The sequence below is a fragment of the Schistocerca cancellata genome, chromosome 4 (assembly GCF_023864275.1).
Source record: "Schistocerca cancellata isolate TAMUIC-IGC-003103 chromosome 4, iqSchCanc2.1, whole genome shotgun sequence".
Lineage (NCBI taxonomy): Eukaryota > Metazoa > Arthropoda > Insecta > Orthoptera > Acrididae > Schistocerca > Schistocerca cancellata.
Window position 1 is genome coordinate 148,592,042 of NC_064629.1, and position 22,975 is coordinate 148,615,016.

General features: G+C 41.3%; 1 protein-coding gene across 4 annotated transcripts in view; it reads right to left on the bottom strand.

Annotated features, from left to right (window-relative positions):
• Positions 1-22,975, bottom strand: part of LOC126185192 (bone morphogenetic protein receptor type-2) — a 382,730-nt gene that overhangs the window by 273,988 nt on the left and 85,767 nt on the right. For all 4 annotated transcript variants that reach the window (XR_007536982.1, XM_049928060.1, XM_049928059.1 and 1 more), the window contains one exon: positions 12,959-13,058. Coding sequence is in view for 3 of the 4 variants with exons in the window: in XM_049928060.1 (XP_049784017.1) it covers positions 12,959-13,058 (100 nt within the window). In the remaining variant the exon portion in view is untranslated. The remainder of the gene's footprint in view (positions 1-12,958; positions 13,059-22,975) is intronic.

The following is a 22,975-nucleotide window of genomic DNA, read 5'->3' on the forward strand; positions in this document are numbered from 1 at the left end:
AAGGTTCCTTCGACGCGAATGTTTCCTCTCAGTGGTGAGTCAGCTTTCAGCTAGAGCATTTCCAATCACATAGCTTCAAGAGAGAGAAACGTTTCTTCACTTGTAACTACAGTGGTTACTGGAACCGTTTGGGGACGCCTAGTTAACGTTAATCAGTCTGAAAGATAACTTTTTTTTTTTTTTTTTTTGCTCTGTGCACTATGGGACTTAACATCTATGGTCATCAGTCCCCTAGAACTTAGAACTACTTAAACCTAACTAACCTAAGGACGTCACATACATCCACGCCCGAGACAGGATTCGAACCTGCGACCGTAGCGGTCACGTGGTTCCAGACTGAAGCGCCTAGAACCGCACGCCCACACCGGCCGGCGATAACAACTGAAAACCAGACTGTCCCCTTGAGGATTAGCAGAGAAGTCCTCATCTCGTAGTCAGTAACAGACACTGGAGAATGGTGACTGCTAGTCATATTTACAATACATAAGAAACATTAAGTTCTGCAGTCCGACTACAATCGGAGGCTTAGACGGAATTATACGACAAAATTAGTTTTTAGTTAACTGTGATAGCATACACAAGAGGTCACGCTTTTAAACGAAGTATAATACAGAATAAATGCTCTGAATTACTGTTTATACTCCTCAAGGCACGCGAGAAATATTTCTCTACCGGAAGAACAACCCAGCAACAGGCGAGGTAGCTCCGTTGAAAGACGCAAAACACAGAAAATGTTACTCAAACACTATACAGGAGACCCCAGGAGGAATGGTTCAGTATTGAGGAGTATGACAGGAATGATCATTCTCAGCATGAAAGTCCAGTAAACATGGGCTCTAAAATTCATACCTTAAGAGCTTATGAGCACTTGTTCATCGTCGATACTGTGAAACATTTCTTCTACTGAACAAGTACTCATAGCTCTTAAGGAGTGCATTTTAGAGCCATTATTTACTAGACTTTATTGCTTCGAATGATCGTCCCAGCCATATCCATGAATACATCCTGGGACACCTTGTATTTTCGTGTTCGCTTTCTGTGCGACAGCAATTAAGTGCACTATTTTGAGTTGTTTTGTGATATAGATATCAAAGTTACATACTTCACAAGTTGGCTCTACTAAAAGCTGCAGGGAGCATCCTTACACTTACATCTACTGGAGGCGAAGCTACTAGGGTAGATCCTAATGGCTCTGAGCACTATGGGACTTCTGAGGTCATCAGTCCCCTAGAACTTAGAACTACTTAAACCTAACTAACCTAAGGACATCACACACATCCATGCCCGAGGTAGGATTCGAACCTGCGACCGTAGCGGTCGCGCGGTTCCAGACTGTAGTGCCTAGAACCGCTCGGCCACTCCAGCCGGCAGATCCTAATGTCCATCCATTCACGCAGTGCAGCAAAAGGTCAACATTTTGATGGCTTGCTTTGTGATGAATACGCACAGATGGACTGTACACCAACTAGCAAAACAGACAGTAAGTCTGCAACCTTTTGGACATTAATGCATTATATGTTACAGAAAGGCTGACCGTCGAGGCCTACGAGAAAGGCAGGTTGTGTCACGAAGGTAGGTCAGAGCTTGCTTGCTCGCTCAGCTCGGCAAACAAACTGTGTTTCTGCACCTGTTAACTCGTAACCAGGTGTGTAGGTACAAACGAGAATTGTATCTTCTACTGGAATCCGCTATTAGAGAGTTTATTAATCCTACAATGATCGGAAGTCCATAGACCTTCTTATAATTTGTTACCACTGTACTGGGGTATAATAAAATTAAAATCATGCAAGAATGATTATCAGCTGCATAAGGCACAACTTCTTGTATGAAATGAGGACTGTTAAACAGAAGAGATTAAATGCTATAAACAGGACGTTATACCATTGGTATCGAGTATTGATATTAAATTTTGTTGTAGCAGTGTTAATCAGTAAGGTTTCACAACAACAGATTCCAGTAGAAGATGCAACTGTCGATAGTACGTGCACGTGCAGCTTCGAGGTAACAGGTTTAGAAACGAATTTTGTCTGCTGAGCTGAGCTGAGCTGAGCGAGCGAGCGAGTTCAGGACTACCTTAGCGACGTACGCGCCGCGGCCTGTCTTTCTCGTGGGCCTCGCTGTCCGCTAAATGACGAGCTCTACTGGCGTGTGATCAGAACACGCATTTGGTTGCGCTGATCTCAGATCCTGAGATTCAGAAATAATGAGATTGGTGTGAGCATAGCTTTGTCTGGGCATAAGGCAGACTGCGTGCATTATGATAGACTGTGAAACATGCTTTGCGACAGCACACCCAAAAGCAGAATTGTAGACAGAAGCGGATTTCAGACCCTGCGCTCTACAGTAGCTGTTAGCTCAAGAGTTGTAGGAAACATTGTCTTCAAACATTTCATCCAGTAACATCAAAATAAAACTTCCTACCCAGCACATAACTTCTTTAAAATAAGTATTCCACTGCAATTTTGTCATATGATGACATGGCTGGAGACCGTGGCTGTTATTTGAAGACAAATGTTGATGGTGTTGGGACAGCAACCAACCACAAATTTACTTTCAGTTCCTTTATTCAAAGGGTACCGTTACCAGTTTCGAATCGTTATGATTCATCTTCAGACGGTTTCCATGCTTTCCTTACAACATGTGCGTTTTTTTCACAGATTAATTGTCCTAAAATATAAATAATACATAATTATAAGCACGCCACACAGATGGTTGTGTTACAGATTTTCATTGGATGTGACTTACGTGAAATGTCGGTTTGGAGTGTGTTTCCATAATATTCGTCCAACCCATGTGAATACATTTCCACTGCATTCTTATCGTTGCACACGTAAATTTTTCTCACTGAACACTTTACATTTGTCACAGAACAGATTTCTACCGCGCACCACATATTTTGATACATACAAAGTATTCCACTGTTCCTTAACTACGTCAAAACGTGCTGTAGGGTTAGTAAGTACGGTGGGAACTAGACAGTAGTAAACTTCACAGAACTGTTAACAATATTTGTAACACACTTATCATAAATTATCTTTATGCCTAATGTCCTCTTTTTCTGTAACTTTCAATAGCCTTTGCCTTGCTAGTCGAAAAAGCTTTAGTTTAGAGCAACCCTATTTGACTCTTACACCACCGTAAGGCTGCACCATGTTTTTAATTGATACTCTACATGGCAACGACAGGAAAGCTGTTTCAGAATTTGTTTTAGAATTTTTCTGAGAATGCAAAAAAAGATGTCATAATCCATTCTACTCTGAACGATGCTACGATGTTCAAAAATAAGAACCTGTAATCAAGAAGAACCTACAAATCCAAGATTGATAACACTACCTTCACTTCTGTACCCCCAACATGTTTCGACAAACTTTGACCGCCTTCGGTGGGTTTTCTTTTCTTATGTTTTCTCGCTATAGTCGATTTTATTTGCGAAATAATAGAGAAAATATGTCCTTATAAACGATGTGGCATTCAAATGTTCAAATGTGTGTGAAATCTTATGGGACTTAACTGCGAAGGTCATCAGTCCCTAAGCTTACACACTACTTAACCTAAATTATTCTAAGGACAAACACACAAACACACACACACACACACACACACACACACACACACACACACACACACACACACACACACACACACCTCCGCCTGGACCAGCCGCACAGTCCATGACTGCAGCGCCAGAGACCGCTCGGCTAAACCCGCGCGGCGATGTGGCACTAAACTTAGTTTTATTGTTAAGTATGTTGTGTTATAGGCGCCGAAGGCAAAAATTTTGATTTACCCCTCTTATAGACAGCAGCTGATTACATCAGTATCAGGCTGATATTCGTGTGGGCGTGTTCACAAAGTCTCCAGCTGGTGGCGCTAAGCATCCAGTTCCGTAGTTTTCTATCTGTCTGAAGTAAGTAGACTGTAAGTGATTATAACGAGTCACGCTCCTCTAACATTACCTTTTTTGTTATAGAGATAACCGATACCATGTACACTATCGATTCTTGCATAGGTTAAAATTATCTCAGCTGTCTCATTAAAAGAATACATATGATTATGTTATCAATGTATTACATTTCAGGCTAAATTGTATAAAAAAGAAATTAATGTGCTACAAGCGATATGTACTGACAGTTAAAATTACTCTTCTTTTAAAATATTTGAAATTACGAAATTTCAGGAATACTTAAGATTCATGTTATTAACTGCACAATCTAACGCTACTTCTTAAATTTATTTCTAGATTGATTTACAAAATAATGATATATTTTAGCCAAGTTCATTCTTTGGTAAAGAAAATTTGTAAACTCTATTGCATTGTAAACTCTTTGGAAATTGTGAGTACGGAAGAATGTAAGTAGTGCTGCGCATCCCTCTGATGTAAGTAGACGTTTTCTAAGTTTGCCACCAACTATGTAATTATTGTTTTTTATGGGAAAAATGTAAAAACGGTCTGACGTTGAAAGATGTAATGCCGCATAATGAATAGCAAATATTCTAATTTACGGGTTTCGGCTAACTACATAATCTAGTCAAAAAACAACGTGAAGACTTCCTTGAAACTGAACTTATATCTGGTGTAATTAATCAGAAAGTCAGTTCCACGCTTGAGCTAATTTTAATTCATTTTTATTCCGCAGTTAACATATTACTCGCGCAAATGGTTTGTGCTGTGTTACGTGCTCATATTTGACACAGTTGAAACAGTGCGCCTATTTTTTAATGGTTCTCAGAACTCGCTACAAAAAAGGCGACAGCGAGGAACTTAAAAGCTTTCACGGCTGAAAGAACTTTTGGCTGACTATCTCGGAGAGAATGACGACATGAGCTAGAAAGAAACTCGCTGTAGCACAGTGGGCTTATTGAAAGCGGCAATAACTGTCACGTGGGTGACGCGCTGCCTCGAGTCGAGAGCACTCCAGTATGAAGGCCTTGTCTTGTGTGCGCAGGAGCTGTTGTATATCAGCGCTGCGAGCAATAAAAAGCCACGGCACAGCGCATTTGACACACGCGAGCTTTTTGTGGCCGCACTTTATTTCGGTCACATGCAACTGATGTTTTTAATGTCTTAGTGAGTGCTATGCACCGCAGGAAGATTGACTCCCCTCAAATGGACACCGACCAGACGCAAAATAAAGCTTTGGTGTCAGTACTGCATAGCGAGGAAAACGGTAAGATACCTAGAATAACGATATCGTCCACGGTCCGTAAGACTGTTCTTAATAAAATAGAAGGGCGTTTCGAAAGCAATATTTCGTCGTCAGCACAAATACTTTGGTTACTGTAGAAGATACGGCGTAATTTTGATGTGTAGTGAAAGGGACCGAAATTTGTATGTAGGTAATTACATAATCTAAAAGTTGAAAAAAAAAAAAGACTGACAGTAGTTAAGACAATGGGCGCGTACACAAGAGGGGCAGTTTTCAAATCCCCGCCGGCCGTTGTGACCGAGCGGTTCTAGGCGCTTCAGTGCGGAACCGCGCTGCTGCTACGGTCGCAGGTTCGAATCCTGCCTTGCGCATGGGTGTGTGTGATGCCCTTAGGTTAGTTAGGATTAAGTAGTTGTAAGTCTAGGGGACGAAATATCGAAAAAAGTCCTTATATACTTTTTAAGGGACAATCATTAAGCGCAAAAACTTTTCACCGACTTAGACTTCGTGCACCCTTCCTGTACCGCCGGGTAGGGACTTGGTCAGCCGCTTCACGGCTGGAATCCGCCTTGCCCTGGACTAGGAGGGAAGGGGGTACATAAACACCGGACTGGAACACGCACCGATTATGACGTACGTAATTTAGATTAGATGTAGAAGATAGGATAAAACCTTAGAATAAACTGCAGCGATACCAAGTTGAGGGCCAGCCCAGTGCCAGGGGCATGCCCACTGGGATTAGCTCAGTGGGCCTGGCCAACACCCAGTAGGTTTATAGTAACACTGGCACACCTGTTCAAAATGGTTCAAATGGCTCTGAGCACTATGCGACTCAACTTCTGAGGTCATCAGTCGCCTAGAACTTAGAACTAATTAAACCTAACAAACCTAAGGACATCACACACATCCATGCCCGAGGCAGGATTCGAACCTGCGACCGTAGCGGTCACGCGGTTCCAGACTGAAGCGCCTTTAACCGCACGGCCACACCGGCCGGCTGGCACACCTGTAACGCTGCAGGTAGCATTAAGTTTCCTTGTAGATTAAGTAGCTTAGAACCACATAGCGGTAAGATTAGAGTAATAATAATAATAATAATAATAATAATAATAATAATAATAAAATCACCTGTAGTGTAGAATAGCAAGCTGCATTTCTTTGTATCGCTACTAGGACCCACTAATGTAGTCAGGTAGTGGGTTAATATGTATAATGCAATGAACTGAATAAAGTCTAGGGGACTGATTACTTCGTATGTTAAGTCACATAGTGCTTAAAGCCATTTGAACCATTTGTTCAAATCCACGTCCGGCATTCAAGTTCTCCGTTATTTACTTCAGCTGAATGTCACAATGCTTCCTTATATAAGGCCACGGCCAATTTTCTTCTCCATAATTCTCCTGTACGACTATGTGCCCGATTTCTAATGACTCCGACGTTCACGAAATTTTTAATATTAAAGTTTATTTGTTTATTACTTTCATCCACGAGACACCCTAAACTTCTATTCGGTCGCTGGGAAACCCCCCACAACAGCTTTCACTTAAGAATTGATTATTTATTGCCGTTTACACATTGCTTACGCAAAGCTGACCACGGTTACCATTGAAAACACTGACATCATTGCGAACACTGTCTCAATATATTTAACAAGTCACGCTCCTAAAAATATTTAAGTGATCAAAGCGTGACTGAACGTTATTACAAATTTTACAGTGTAATACACGGAGCTGCCGTATAAATTTATTGTGTAAAGTAAATTAAAAGGAGCTGTTATTTTGAAGTCTAGAAATGATTTGAGACTGTGTAAAAAAAGAAAAAATCGCTCTGCTATTCAGAGTTCACGTTGAAGGAAGGGAAGGAGATATCATTTCAAACAGGAACACGCCTAGTAATACACTGAGATTTTCGATCTGTCCTTCGGGATATACCTTAGCTTTAACTTGCATTCAAGGGTACGTTGGTGAGTAGTGTAAACGTCTCTGAAAAAGGACGGTAGATCCGATTTAACGCCTCGTGCATGAAGAGGGCATTAAAACAGTGAATTGTTTATAAGTGAGACTGAAATTGTTTTTGGGTGCGCCAGTGCTATTAAATATGTTTCACTTTACGGTTTTGTTGAAGTGTGGAAAGGATATCACGTAAAATTGTTGGATGGAGCCAATCTGAAGTGCTCAGTGCGACTTTAGGAATGCAAATGCAAACAATATAAGTTTCTTGCAGTTGCTACAGTGTTTTCATTGAGGGAATCGACAACTGCGAAGATCAGAATCACTTGGATTATGTTAATGTGGTGCCTGAATCAATATTTATTTATAGATTAAACGTGATCTCAGATGTTTTACAGCGATGCGACTGGTCTGTTGAGGACTTCACACAGGAAACCATTGATAATTTTCAAGATATGGCAATCGAGAATAGTAAGAGAAAATGCAAGAAGCAGTTGATATTTTAGGCACCTCAACTGAAAACTGAGTATTAAGGTTTAATGTCCCATCGACTTAGACCCGGAGCACAGTTTCTGACTGGGTCATCTACTTTACTGAAAGAAAAATCTCCGGATTTGCCTTTAAGCGGGTTAGGGAAACAGATGGGAAACTTCTGAAAGGCCGGACAGTGGTTTGACTCGGCGACGTTCTCGATGCCGTAGAGCAGCCATGCGTGACAACTAATCAATAAAAAACGCACCACGTGTTCTAATGAAAGCATGAAAGCCGTCCGGCGATGAATTGTAATGATTCGAAACCGGTAATGGTACCTTTTGAATAAAGGAACTTAAATTTGTGGTTGGTTGCTGCCTCAATACCATCAACATTTGTTACCTTAAAGTATTTCTAGCTTTCACAAAGCAAGAAACCTCCACTCTTTCCAGCTTCTGAGGAATTTCTTCTCGGGCGCTTTTTTCTAATGCATCCAAATATTCGTTGACGAAGCACTTCTTCAGTTTTCAGCATATTTTTTAGACAACATAGTTGCGTGGAGAAAACAGCGATTGGTTTACTTACAATCAGTTATTCAAAATGACAGTCTCAATGACATTATATTTTGTCGCCAACCGGTTTCTAAATAGTTCAAATGGCTCTGAGCACTATGGGACTTAACATCTTAGGTCATCTGTCCCCTAGAACTTAGAACTACTTAAACCTAACCAATCTAAGGACATCACATACATCAATGCCCGAGGCAGGATTCGAACCTGCGACCGTAACGGTCGCGCGGTTCCAGACTGAAGCGCCTAGAACCGCTCGGCCACCCCGGCCGGCAACCGGTTTCAACCCGCGATGGGGTCATCTTCAGGGCAATTTACACCATATGGTCGCTCGCTGGAGTCGTCACCCTGCCTGTGCACGGTTGGTAACTACCAAATGGTGCAAATTGCCCTGAAGATGACCCCATCGCGGATTGAAACCGGTTGGCGACTAAATAAATAATGCGATTTTGAATAGCTGATTTCAGCAAATTTTCAGGAAGTGTACCCTTCATTAGTCCTTCACTTTGTAAACTCGACGATCTCTTTGCTTATCGTTTGTTTAGTACCTTATATGCATTAACGTACATTACGGACCTTTCGAGATAACTTTGCATGCAGCTGTGTTGGAGTAAAGCCGCAGTTAAAGCTACCGCAAACATACGTGAGAAAACACTGTCGAACGAATCGCAACTGTTTAACATTAAGTGTGGAGAGACAAGCTACGATACACTAAAGTGACAAAAACCCTCGCTACTGGAAGACCGACGAACTTCCAAATAATGATAGAATTCTCGGCTTCGTTCACCTTAAGGTATCATCACAAAAGTAATTTACGCAAATAAATACTGTAACCATACATATCAGCCGGCCGTTGTGGCCGAGCGGTTCTAGGCGCTTCAGTCAGGAACAGCGCTGCTGCTACAGTCGCAGGTTCGAATCCTGCCTCGGACATGGATGTGTGTGATGTCCTTAGGTTAGGTTAGGTTTAAGTAGTTCTAAGTCTATGGGACTGCTGACCTCAGATGTTAAGTCCCATAGTGCTCAGAGCCATTCGAACAATTTTTAATAAACAAATAAACTTTAATATTAAAGATTTCGTGAACGTCGGAGTAAGAAGCATTCAGCTAAAGTAAATAACGGAGAACTTGAATGCCGGCCGGGATTTGAACAAATGGTTCAAATGGCTTTAAGCACTATGGGACTTAACATCTGTGGTCATCAGTCCCCTAGAACTCAGAACTACTTAAACCTAACTAACCTAAGGACATCAAACACACACATGCCCGAGGCAGGATTCGAACCTGCGACCATAGCGGTCACGCGGTTCCAGACTGTAGCGCCTAGAACCGCACGGCCACACCGGCCGGCATACCAAGCCCAGTTTGCTATGACCCAAGAGAGGGTATCTGAAGACTACCTAAGCACCTTGTTCCGTAGATGACACTGTTAAGCCCTTTTTCCTACACTACGGACATAAAGAAAAAAACTGTCATTTATATACCACAATCTGTTACTACCATCATACTAAAACATTGCAGAGCACGCCCAACTGTTTTGGACCACACCGTTCATCCTGCACCGTTGAATATGGAGCTTCGCAGCTGACCACCCCTGTGTGTTCACATGTAGACCCAACGAAATGGTCAATCACGATTGAAGTGGGCACGGGACAATCGGGATTCGACCATAAATCAATGGAAACATGTCGGCTCTTTTGATGAATCACATTTTTGCTACACTAGATCGCTAGTTCGTCTCCCCAAACGCCGTCATCGAGGTGAACGGCGGCTCGAAACGTGCAGTGCGCCATAGACGCAGGTTCGTGGAAGCAATCTTATGCTACGGGAGACATTCTTCTGCGCTTGCATGGAGCCTGTAGTAATAATCAAAGACACGCTGACAGCTGCAAACCAGCTGCATCCCTTCACGCTTGATGTCTTCCCCGACGCCGATGTCATCTTTCAGTAGTATAATTATCCACATCTCAGAGCCAGAACCGTACTACAGTGGTTTGAGGAGCATTACAATGAACTCACGTTGGGGTCTCTGCGACCAAATTCGTCTGATGTAAATTCTATGGAATCCAACTGGATCGCTATCGGGCGCCACCACCGTCTATGCAAATCAGCGGCCCATTATTTACACGACACGTATGTAGACATGTAATGCTACATACTTCCACAAACCTACCTGTGGTGTCACCGCCAGACACCACACTTGCTAGGTGGTAGCCTTTAAATCGGCCGCGGTCCATTAGTATACGTCGGACCCGCGTGTCGCCACTATCCGTGATTGCAGACCGAGCGCCGCCACACGGCAGGTCTAGAGAGAGACTTCCTAGCACTCGCCCCAGTTGTACAACAGACTTTGCTAGCGATGGTTCACTGACAAAATACGCTCTCATTTGCCGAGACGATAGTTAGCATAGCCTTCAGCTACGTCATTTGCAACGACCTAGCAAGGCGCCATTACCAGTTACTATTGAGATTATGAATAATGTACCGTCAAGAGCGACGCTCATCATTAATGGATTAAAGTTAAGTATTCCACCAGCTACGTCCGTTTTTCTAAAGTCTAATTTCCTTGTCCTGTTCCAGACCTCACGCCAGCATGCGTGAGCTGAAACGCGTGCCTTTCGGCTTCCCCTAGTACCCGTGTTGGCTCTCCTGCCAACCCACAACACTACCAACAAACTGTCGGATCTCTGATAGAGATAATCAGTTATGTATTTCGTTCCAAAGACGGACACACAAGCTACGAACAGATGGTCATAATGTTCTGGCACGCCAGTAAACTTTTGCATGATTTGATGGTGGGTTTTGATGAATTCAATGAAAGTTACTGTCGGATCTTTTTGTACGTGTTGAGAATTTGAACTAACAAGGAAATGAATCACTTCAATAACATAATCACCTTTGATATAATTAAATTTTCGTTGACACATTTGAGTATCATCTTCATCTACAATAATGACAAAAGTTCAAGAATTGAATTAAAATTTGTGCCAAGGCCAAGACTTGAACCCTGGTCTCCTTACTTATTACACAGACCTGTTAGCCATTACACCACCTCAGTCTTACAGCTAACACAGCTGCACGGACCTCCCTAGTCCAAAGCCATCCCTAACACAAACTTCAATTCACATCTTGAGCTCATTTTCCCCTCCTTAGATTGTGATACTGCTAACGCTCTCCAGTAATGGAACAGTATCCTAGCATTAGACGTAATGGGGAAATCCCGCCTGTACCTCAAGTGTAGGTGATATATAGATATGATATAATTAAATTTTCCTTGAGACATTTGAGTCTCATATTTATCTATGACAAGGATAGAATATCAAGTCCCGGCCATGGAACAAATTTTAATTAACTTCTGAAGCTTCTATCACATCATCGATAATCACCTTTGTTCAAAACAAGTGAACTGTTTGATTTGTTGGCTTTCATAGTGATGATGTAACAAAAAATGCGATGTTTTCCCACGCAAAAACTCTTGTCATTTTTATATGTACACATACCTGTTTAAGTCGGACAACATTTTGTGTGTGTTTTGACAGTCAGCGTCACCTGAAGTTGGTCTAAGATCCTAAAGCCAGTTCGTAGCCAAATATTTCCTATTTAACATCGTTTCCTTATAGTGTTTCGTGGAAAGAACGCCATCTTCTCTTCAGGGACTCCCACTTCAGTTCTCAAAGCATCTCTGCAATACTTGAGAGTTGATCAAACCCGCCAGTAACAAATTTAGCAGCACGCCTCTGAACTTCTCTGGTGTCTTACATTAATCCGAGGTGGTGGGGATCCCAGACACTGTAGCAGTACACAAGAATAGGTCGCACTAGTGTTCTAAATGTGGTCTTCTTTATACGTGGGATGAACTTCCCTGAAATTCTCCTAATAAACTGCAGTCGATCACTCGCCTTCCCTACAATTGACCTTACGTACTCATCCCATTTCATATCACTTTCCAACCTGACGCCTAGATATTTAACGAATGAGACTGTGTCAAAGGGAACACCACCAATACAATATTCGAACATAACGGGATTGTTTTTCCTGCTCATTCGAATTAACTTCCATTTTCCACATTTAGAGGGCACGCTGCCACTGATCACGCCAAATAGAAATTATGTCTAAGTCATCTTGTATCCTCCAACAGTCACTCAACGACGACACTTTGCCATACACTGCAGCATCATAAGCAAACAGTCACAGATTGATCACCCTCGTCTGTCAGATCTTTCACGTACATACAGCACCAGAGTGGTCCTATCACACTTCCCTGGGGCACTCCTGGTGATGCCTACGTCTCTGATGAACACTCATTCGCCGTCCAGAGCAAGGTACTGGGTTCCATTACGTAGAAAGTCTTGCGGCAACTCTCATTGTGGGGACCTATTCCGTATGCTTGGACCTATCGTCAGCAATCTGCAGTGGGGCAAGTCTCAAATGCTTTCCGGAAATCTAATAATATTGAATCTGCATGTTGTCCTTAATCCATGGTTCACAGAATTTCGTGTGAGGGCACGACAAGCTGAGTTTTGCATTTGCATGAGTGATGCTTCCTAAAAACGTGTTTATTTGTGGACAGATGCTCTCTCTTTAGTGAACTGGTTTCCATTACGGAACATATTCCCCAAAGCAGCGGAATAAGCGCATTGATTCACAATATTTACGTTATGAATTGCTATCCGTGACCAACAGGAGCAATTTTCAAGGTTTCACTGCTACCATTACATAAAAAATCATAGTTTGGCAAGTTTTTATTATTGTATTATGTAATAAAAACATACGTAGATTTATAAGTTCTTAGTAAGTAATAAAGAATCAAACAGCTGACTTACCTTGTTTTATGAAAGTAACAGCAGTCCCGTTGGTCTCCCAGTACGCGTAACAGAAATTCGTTGATCTCTCGCATGTTTTGTTGGTATGTGTGCTATTTTCCTGAGACACAAAAAAAAGCTTCTGTTAAAAGTGGCATTACTATATTGAGTCAATTTATAAAAGTTTTTATGTATGTTAGCCTCCTCACTTCTTTCCTACGGAACTCATACACTAATATGATGAGGAGGAGCCAGAGAATACCATAGAAATTTGGCTTCCATGAAAGTTGCACCGAATATTTTTGAAAGAGGTTGAGCGACATTTCAAAATCATTCTGGATGTGAATAAAAGTTGACGTTATGCGACTCAACTCGGGGAGAGCGCGAACGAGCACAATATAAAAAACTGCTCTGGCTCCGCATCCTTTCTTCTGCAGCTCATAAAACACATCAAAAAGCCTTACGTGGACAACAGTGACAAACGCTTGTCAATATATCTTGTAGTTGTTAAAGTATATTGTTCACTCAATTATCTTACAGTACGAAATAAAATTAAAAAAAAAGAATTGTTCCTTATCATCTTTCTGATAGGTACTAGAGCGACTAACATTGCAAGCCATCTTGCAGAAAGCATCACACACGGTGCACCGGCAAATACATGCGCCGATCAGTCAGAACATTATGACCACTGACCTACTATCGATATAAACCAGTCCAGGCGACAACAGTGTTACCTGGCGAGGAATGACTGCTAATCAGACAGACGCACATACAGTGCATGTAATATCAGCGAACATGCTGTCAGTGTGTAGAATGGGGAAAACGCGCGATCTGAGTTTGACAGAGGGCAGACTATGATGGCATGGAGGCTCACCATGAGCATTTCGGAAACTGTACCACTTGTCGGGTATTCGAGCAGTGCTGAGGCGAGTGTCTTCAACACGTGGTGAAACCACGTCCAGACGTCGTCGTGTTGGACGGCCGTCCCTCATTACAGATGTCGACGTCGTAGGCTGGGCAGACTGGTAAAACAGGACAGGCGGCGAAATATTGCGGAACTTTAATGCTGCGCAGGGTACAAGTGTGCCTGAACACACAGTGCATCGAACACTCCAAAAAACGGGCATCTGCATCCGACGATCCGTACATATGCCAATGTTAACACCATGTCACCGGCAACTACGACTGAAATGGGCACGTGACCATCGGCACTGGACGTTGGCGCAATGGCAGAGCGTTGGACAGTATGACGAATCCCGATACCTTCTTCATCGTGCCATTGCAAGGGCGCGAATCCGTCGTCTTCCAGGGGGACAGATCCTTGACATCTGTACGGCAGGACGGAGATAAGCTGGCGGCGGCTCCATTATGGTCTGGAGAACATTCACGTGGTCACCCACGGATCCAGTGGAGCACATGCAAGGCTCCTGGACGGTCAACGAGTATCGTACATTGGGTGCGTACTACATACATCCCTTAATTACCATCATGTTTTCAGACGGCACTGGCAGTTTCCAAAAATATAATTTGCCAGTCACAAGGCCAGGAGTGTGTTGAAGTGGTTCGAGGAACACAATGGCGAGTTCATATTGATGTGTTGGTCCCCACAAGTCGCCAGATCTGAACCCGATTGAACACATCTGGGATGAGACTGAACGTGGAGTCAGAGTAGATGGCCCCCCCCCCTCCCCCACCCCGCAATTTACGGGAATTAGGTGACTTACGTTTGCAGACGTGGTGCTAACTCCCTCCAGTGACCTATCAAGGCCTCACTGCGTCTGTGTCACAATGCTTCGAGCCAAAGATGGACACATCGGGTATTACGTAATTGTCCATAATATTCTGATGATCAATATAGACTACAATGCACGCTAATTATGTTTTCTTTGGTCGTATGTTGATAACTAACGAAAGGGACAATCGCAGATACTGACTGGCTAAAATTATAGGTGACTGTGAGGCTACGGTCGGAAAGCTCTAGTGGGAAGGGCCGCTGCACTTATGCTAGATCTAAGGGTCACTACAGAAGCCGACAGCTACGACCAGAACGTGTTCCGGAAAAACGACACCGGGACCGCAATGGAGTGACGGCTGAGTAGCGTGTTGCGGCCCAACTTTTATCATATGCAGGGTCCATCCATTATTTCTTGTACGGTTCAAGAGATTGAAATGACGTTTCTGGTAGATTGTGGTAGGTAGAGGGGCCGTAATTTTGCTGTGGGGGCAATACTTTTAACTCTTGCATTAACTAATGCAATGGTTTTTTTTTTAATGGAACGATACACTTCCTTTAACTGTATTCTGAAGATACGCTCAGGCACTGAGAGAAAACTTATTTTCTTTGGGCCTACTTACACAACACTAATACAAGCTCAGCTAAGACTGTTGTGCATGGAACTGTATGCTAACTTCTAGCATACCAAAAGAGGCTTAGGAAAAGTATTTCTTGTTCAAACAAACGCTTTTGTCGAATCAAGTACAAAGACAAACATTTGATGCAACGGTGGAACCAGGCACGAGAGCCAAACTGGACAGTGTTTACGCCGCATTAACCAATTCCGGCACCCTTTTCTTTCAATTTCAGCTCATTTCTCGGATATTCTTGGGAAAATTTCAGCGACATCACCTAACAAATTTTATATCACTATACTCATGTTTTCAATAGCTTTCAAATGGCCTTAAAAAGGACATCGTTCCACTTACATAACTTAAACTAGCTTCAGTACCTCATTTGATAGAAGAGACAGCGTTATTCCACATGCAACAAAATTACGCGCCCCTCTTCCTACACTCATTTGAAGGAAACCTCTTTCAAATATCTTGAACCGTTCACAAAATAAAAACTTGTGCAACTTTGATTTACTCTGTATACTCATACACAGCAGTCATGCAAAATGTATAAAACGCACTGAACCGTTTCATAGCCGATTTACACTGAGGTGACAGAAATTATGGGATATCTACTAATATAGTGTCGGATCTCTTTTTGCCCGGCGTAGTGCTGCAAGTCGACGTGCCATGGGCTCGTCAAGTTGTTGGAACACTGAATCAAGCTGCCTCTATAGCCGTCCATAAATGCGAAAGCGTTATCTCCATAAATGCGAAAGTTTTATCGGCGCAGGATTTTGTGCACGAACTGACCTCTCGACTATGTCCCATAAATGTTCTATGAGATTCATATTGAGCAAGCAGGGTGATCAAATCATTGGCTCAACATGTTCTTCAAACCAATCGCGAACAACTGTGGCCTTTTGACATGGCGCATTGTCATTCACAAAAATTCCATAGTTGTTAAGGAACACGAAGTCCATGAATGGCTGAAAATGCTCTCCAGGTAGCTGAAGATAACCAGGACCCAGTCCATTCCATGTAAACACTGCTCATATAATTATGGAGCCAACACCAGCTTGCACAGTGCCGTGCCTTGTTGACAACCAAGGGCCATGACTTCGTATGATCTGCTCCACACACTAAACCTGCCATCAGATCTTACCAACTGAAATCGGGACTCATCTGGCCGGATCACTGTTTTCCAGTCACCCACGGTCCAACCGACATGGTTACGAGCCTAGGAGAGGCGCTGCAGGCAATGTATTGTTAGCGGTCGTCTACCGCCATAGCCCATTAACACTAAATTTCGCCACACTGTCCCGCCAGATACGTTTGTCGTTGATTTCTGCAGTTATTTCATACAGTGTTATTTGTCTGTTAGCACTGAAAACTCTACACAAACGCAGCTGGTCTCGGTCGTTAAGTGCAAGCCGTCGGCCACTGTGTTGTACGTGGCGAGAGGTAATGCCTGAAATACGGTATTCTCGGCACACCCTTGGTACTGTGGATCTCGATTCCCTAACGATTTCCGAAATGGAATATCCAATGCGTCTATCTCCGACTACCATTCTGCGTTCAAACTCCTAATTCCCTTCGTGCGCCCATAACCACGCCTGAAACCTTTTCACATGCATCACCTGCGTACAAATGACTGCTCCGCCAATGCAACCTCCCTTTTATACCTTGCGTACGTGATACTACAGCCATCTGTATAAGTACATACCGCTCTTTCAAGACTTCTGTCTCTTCGGTGTACCGGGTGATCAAAAAGTCAGTATAAATTTGAAAACTGAATAAATCACGGAATAATGTAGATAGAGAGGTACAAATTGACACACATGCTTGGAATGACATGGGTTTTATTAGAACCAAAAAAATACAAAAGTTCAAAAAATGTTCGACAGATGGCGCTTCATCTGATCAGAATAGCAATAATTAGCATAACAAAGTAAGACAAAGCAAAGATGATGATCTTTACAGGAAATGCTCAATATGTCCACCATAATTCCTCAACAATAGCTGTAGTCGAGGAATAATGTTGTGAACAGCAGAGTAAAGCATGTCCGGAGTTTTAGTGAGGCATTGTCGTCGGATGTTGTCTTTCAGCATCCCTAGAGATGTCGGTCGATCACGATACACTTGCGCGACTTCAGCTAACCCCAAAGCCAATAATCGCACGGACTGAGGTCTGGGGACCTGGGAGGCCAAGCATGACGAAAGTGGCGGCTGAGCACACGATCATCACCAAACGACGCGCGCAAGAGATCTTTCACGCGTCTAGCAATAATTTTTTTTTGTTCTAATAAAACCCCATGTCATTCCATGCATGTGTGTCAATTTTTACCTCTCTATCTACATTATTCCGTGGTTTATTAAGTTTTCAAATTTATACTGACTTTTTGGTCACCCGGTATATTTTCGTGAGAGAAAAGCTCTTAACACGAGTAATTCATCTGAAAAGCAAAGGTTCATGGGCAAATCTAGGCAAATTAGTAAGTATGAAATGAATTAAGGTATCATGATGATCGATGTGTCAGGTTAAAAAGTTCGAACAGATGTATCCGAAGAGCTACTCATATTTGTTTTTTGTGAAAGGAAAACAATTCTGTCTAAAAATAGTTAAAACCATTTGAATTATCATACAAGACAGCTACACATATTGGTGATTCAGGATGTGCTAGAATATCAACACGCGACACACCATTTTTAAATTACGTAGTTTACATGTATTAATTAGTATTTTGGCACTACTCAAAACAAACATTAACTTCCCTGTGATTCAAATTCCATTCAAGCCGCAAAAACTGAATTTAACAGAGAAAAGGTGAGATTATTTCATAAAGAAATATGTGGTACTTGGCTTGTTAGTAATACTTGTTGGGCTTAATCCACAATACAACATAAGTATGCTGTGATACTCGTTATATTTGATTAATTATCGATAAACTGCTCAACTTACTGCTTAGAGTGAGGTATCAAATTAATGAGTGCAGAATCGTGCATCTTTCTGTCTGTTTAGATTTAAGCTGGCTGTAAATTTTCGTTTTGTGTACAAGGTGTCTCGGAACTCCACTGATAAAATTTGGGAAGTTTCTCACCGATACTCTCTGAGTATTTTGGTGTAAGGGACGCTTGGCCTCTGGTGGCTCGCTAGACAAAAGTAATATAATCCTGATTTATTCGGTATGTTGCTCCGACTACCTGTGCTTCAGGGAAAATACCTTCACAATAGATAAAAATTACTGTTGTGCAGATATTTTCAGTGCAACACAGAGAGATGCGAATGTAGTACAAAATCAATCAAAATGAAATTACTCTATAAGGACTCACCGAAAACCACAGATCCTGTTCACCGAAATATTCAGAAAATATTGGTGAACAACCTCGGAAACTTTGTTCGTGGATCCCTATATCAACAGTCTGATAGCTAACTTTGGACTGATTTTCGCGAGTTTCCGGGACTTAGGCGATTTATTGCATTCATTAAATGCAGACCTAATTTTTCAGTGGTGACAGCTGCTAAAGGAAACTTTTTCGTAAGTTGCCGCTCTAGGGACTTGAATTTACTCTAGGCTTATTTAATATTCACACAGAGCATTAGCACCAGCTACTTAGAAATTATGCAATTTTTTCTACAGTGTATGACGGGCACTGGAGAGTCTAAAGCCTTTAAATTTACTTCGGCCACGCTTAATGCAAAATTTCATCATTATCAGTGGCATTTGTTTCGTTCTGGTATTTCATTCTTTGCTCATAATTACCTGACTGTGAAGAGTTTGTGTTCTTAGATAATAAACAATGGCCATTTTATGAAAGAAAGTTCTAATAGAGAGATGCTATATTTCAAATCGCTCTCGATATAAATATTTATAAATACTTACAGCCATGAAATTAACTTCATTTTAAGTATATTTCAACACCATTCTGACACTTCTTAAGCACATACCGCTGCTGGATGTGCGTACATGCTTTTAGTACACGCATATACTAGGTGATTTTTTGCTGTTCGGGAATGAATATTCAATAGATAGCAGCGTTTTTTAAGTGCCACCGAGGTCTTTTGGCACATCGTAAAGTGAACCACTAATCAATGGGACCACATTGCCTGGCCTACGCCACAACCGCTGAGGTCAATTTTCAGGCCTTCGTACCTTTTAAGTTTTTTTGTTTTTCTGTTTGGTAGATTCTGTAATGTCGACGATCCACGCTCAAATGTTTCTCCGCGATTGTGATGTCCGGCGGAGTGTTTTAGTATTCGATTAACTGTATCCGTTCTGACGGCTTGTCCTTATGTTAGCGGAATCAGTTCTATTCCCCTTCTCAGAGTTTCTGTGAAGCAACCCTGTTCCCTGTCGATTTTGCGCAGTTGTTTTGTGGAAATACAACAACATCAGCATCAACAACAACAACAACAACAACAACAACAACAACAACAACAACAACAACAACTACCACTACTACTACATTATTATTATTTCTTTCTTTTCTCAGACGTTATGTCTGGTCAAAAATGGAAAGTGACGCGGACCTTGATCAAGCGTGACTTCCTTTAAACTGTACGGTATATGTTACATTGCATTTAGGAATTTTCGGGTAATTGAACATGTATCAATAATTACGGATTTCTTTAGTTGTATATATAAGTTTGGATGTAGCTGTATTGCATTGATGTACTGGTGGATATTGTGTGGTATGTCTCCTGTAGTTGATAGTATAATTGGTATAATGTCAACTTTATCCTGATGCCACATGTCCTTGACTTCCTCAGCCAGTTGGATGTATTTTTCAATTTTTTCTCCTGTTTTCTTTTGTATATTTGTTGTATTGGGTACGGATATTTCGATTAGTTGTGTTAATTTCTTCTTTTTATTGGTGAGTATGATGTCAGGTTTGTTATGTGGTGTTGTTTTATCTGTTATAATGGTTCTGTTCCAGTATAATTTGTATTCATCATTCTCCAGTACATTTTGTGGTGCATACTTGTATGTGGGAACGTGTTTTATTAGTTTATGTTGTAAGGTAAGTTGTTGTTTATTATTTTTGCTACATTGTCATGTCTTCTGGGGTATTCTGTATTTGCTAGTATTGTACATCCGCTTGTGATGTGATCTACTGTTTCTATTTGTTGTTTGCAAAGTCTGCATTTATCTGTTGTGGTATTGGGATCTTTAATAATATGCTTGCTGTAATATCTGGTGTTTATTGTTTGATCCTGTATTTCAATCATGAATCCTTCCGTCTCACTGTGTATATTGCCTTTTCTTAGCCATGTGTTGGATGCGTCTTGCTCGATGTGTGACCGTGTTAGATGATACGGGTGCTTGCCATGTAGTGTTTTCTTTTTCCAGTTTACTTTCTTCGTATCTGTTGATGTTATGTGATCTTTTGCTAGTTTCTGCTCGTTCCAGAAAGAATTTTCTTAAATTGTCTACCTGTCCATAAAGTAGGTTTTTTATGTCGATAAATCCCATTCCTCCTTCCTTTCTGCTTAATGTGAATCTTTCGGTCGCTGAATGTATGTGATGTATTCAATATTTGTGGCATTGTGATCGTGTAAGTGTATTGAGTGCTTCTAGGTCTGTGTTACTCCATTTAACTACTCCAAATGAGTAGGTCAATATTGGTATAGCATAAGTATTTATAGCTTTTGTCTTGTTTCTTGCTGTCAATTCTATTTTCAGTATTTTTGTTAGTCTTTGTCTACATTTTTCTTTTAGTTCTTCTTTAATATTTGTATTATCCATTCCTATTTTTTGTGTATCCTAGATATTTATAGGCATCTGTTTTTTCCATCGCTTCTTTGCAGTCGCTGTGGTTATCCAACATGTAATCTTCCTGTTTAGTGTGTTTTCCCTTGACTATGCTATTTTTCTTACATTTGTCTATTCCAAAAGCCATTTTTATATCATTGCTGAATACTTCTGTTATCTTTAGTAATTGGTTGAGTTGTTGATTTGTTGTTGCCAGTAGTTTTAGATCATCCATGTATAGCAAATGTGTGATTTTGTATGGGTATGTTACAGTAATATTGTATCCATAATTTGTACTATTTAGCATGTTGGATAGTGGGTTCAGAACAAGGCAGAACCAGAAAGGACTTAATGCGTCTCCTTGGTATATTCCACGCTTAATCTGTATTGGCTGTGATGTGATATTATTTGAATTTGTTTGGATATTAAGTGTGGTTTTCCAATTTTTCATTACTATGTTTAGGAACTGTATAAATCTAGGATCTACTTTGTATATTTCCAATATTTGTAGTAACCATGAGTGGGGTACACTATCAAAAGCTTTTTGGTAATCAATGTATGCCTAGTGTAGCGACCTTTGTTTAGTTTTCGCTTGATATGTCACCTCTGCATCTATTATCAGTTGCTCTTTACATCAGCCTTTTTGTTCTTCATTTATAATTTTGTTCTGTGTTGTATGTGTCATTAATTTCTGTGTAATGACTGAAGTTAATATTTTGTATATTGTTGGTAGGCATGTTATGGGGCGATATTTAGCTGGGTTTGCTGTGTCTGCTTGATCTTTAGTTTTCAGATAAGTTATTCCATGTGTAAGTGTATCAGGGAATGTGTATGGGTCTGCAATGTAACTGTTAAATAATTTAGTTGGATGTGAATGTGTTGAGGTGAACTTCTTTAGCCAGAAATTTGCCATTTTATCTTTTCCAGGGGCTTTTTAATTTTTTAATTTTATGGGACTTAACTGCTAAGGTCATCAGTCCCTAAGCTTACACACTACTTAACCTAAATTACCCAAGGACACACACACCCATGCCCGAGGGAGGACTCGAACATCCGCCGGGACCAGCCGCACAGTCCATGACTGCAGCGCCTGAGACCGCTCGGCTAATCCCACGCGGCTTCTAGGGGCTTTCCAATTGCGAGTACAATTAATTGTTTGGGCGACTTCATGTTGCAAAATTATCAATTAAGGCATTTGCGGTATCATCTTGTATGTGTCTGTTTCTGCTTGTATCCACCGTGCATGCCTGTTATGTTGTACCGGGTTTGACCATATGTTGCTCCAGAAGTGTTCCACGTATGTTATGTTTGGTGGATTGTCTATTTTAATGTGTGTTATCTATTGTCTGGAAAAATTTCTTTTGGATTATTATTATTATTATTATTATTATTATTATTCTCGTATAAAGGAAAGTACAACACAGTTATTTACAGATTAACAATATATGTACAACATGTTTACAGAATGTATAGAAAGATAAGTACATATCATATGTAGATCGAGACCAACAAATCGGTTGTCTGAATTCCTCGATTATCTGCTGAAACGAAGTCATAAAGCATTCATGTTACTGGTAGCTTCGCGCATACGAGGACGTGTTGACCATCTGGAAGCTCTCCATGTTCACAGGTTGCTTCTCCAGTAATATATCCCCATCGCTTTAAGATCTGTTGTACAGCATCGCCCAAGTTCGCAGTCAATTCGAGCTCTTCCACGTCTGGTATGATAGTTAGAAACAAGTATCAAATGCGTCCTTTAGATTTAGGTATGTCCTCTCCGAATCTTGTTTCGATATAGTTCTACTAGGCGGGCGGAACGCCTGGTTCAATTGCTTCAGTTGTTTGACGTCGTTATGGAATATGTGTTTCATTTGCTTACATGGTATATTCAGGGTAATTTCCCTGTTTTTTCTCCTCAACTTCTGCTGCTGATCTTCGTCTAACATCCAGGGGTGTT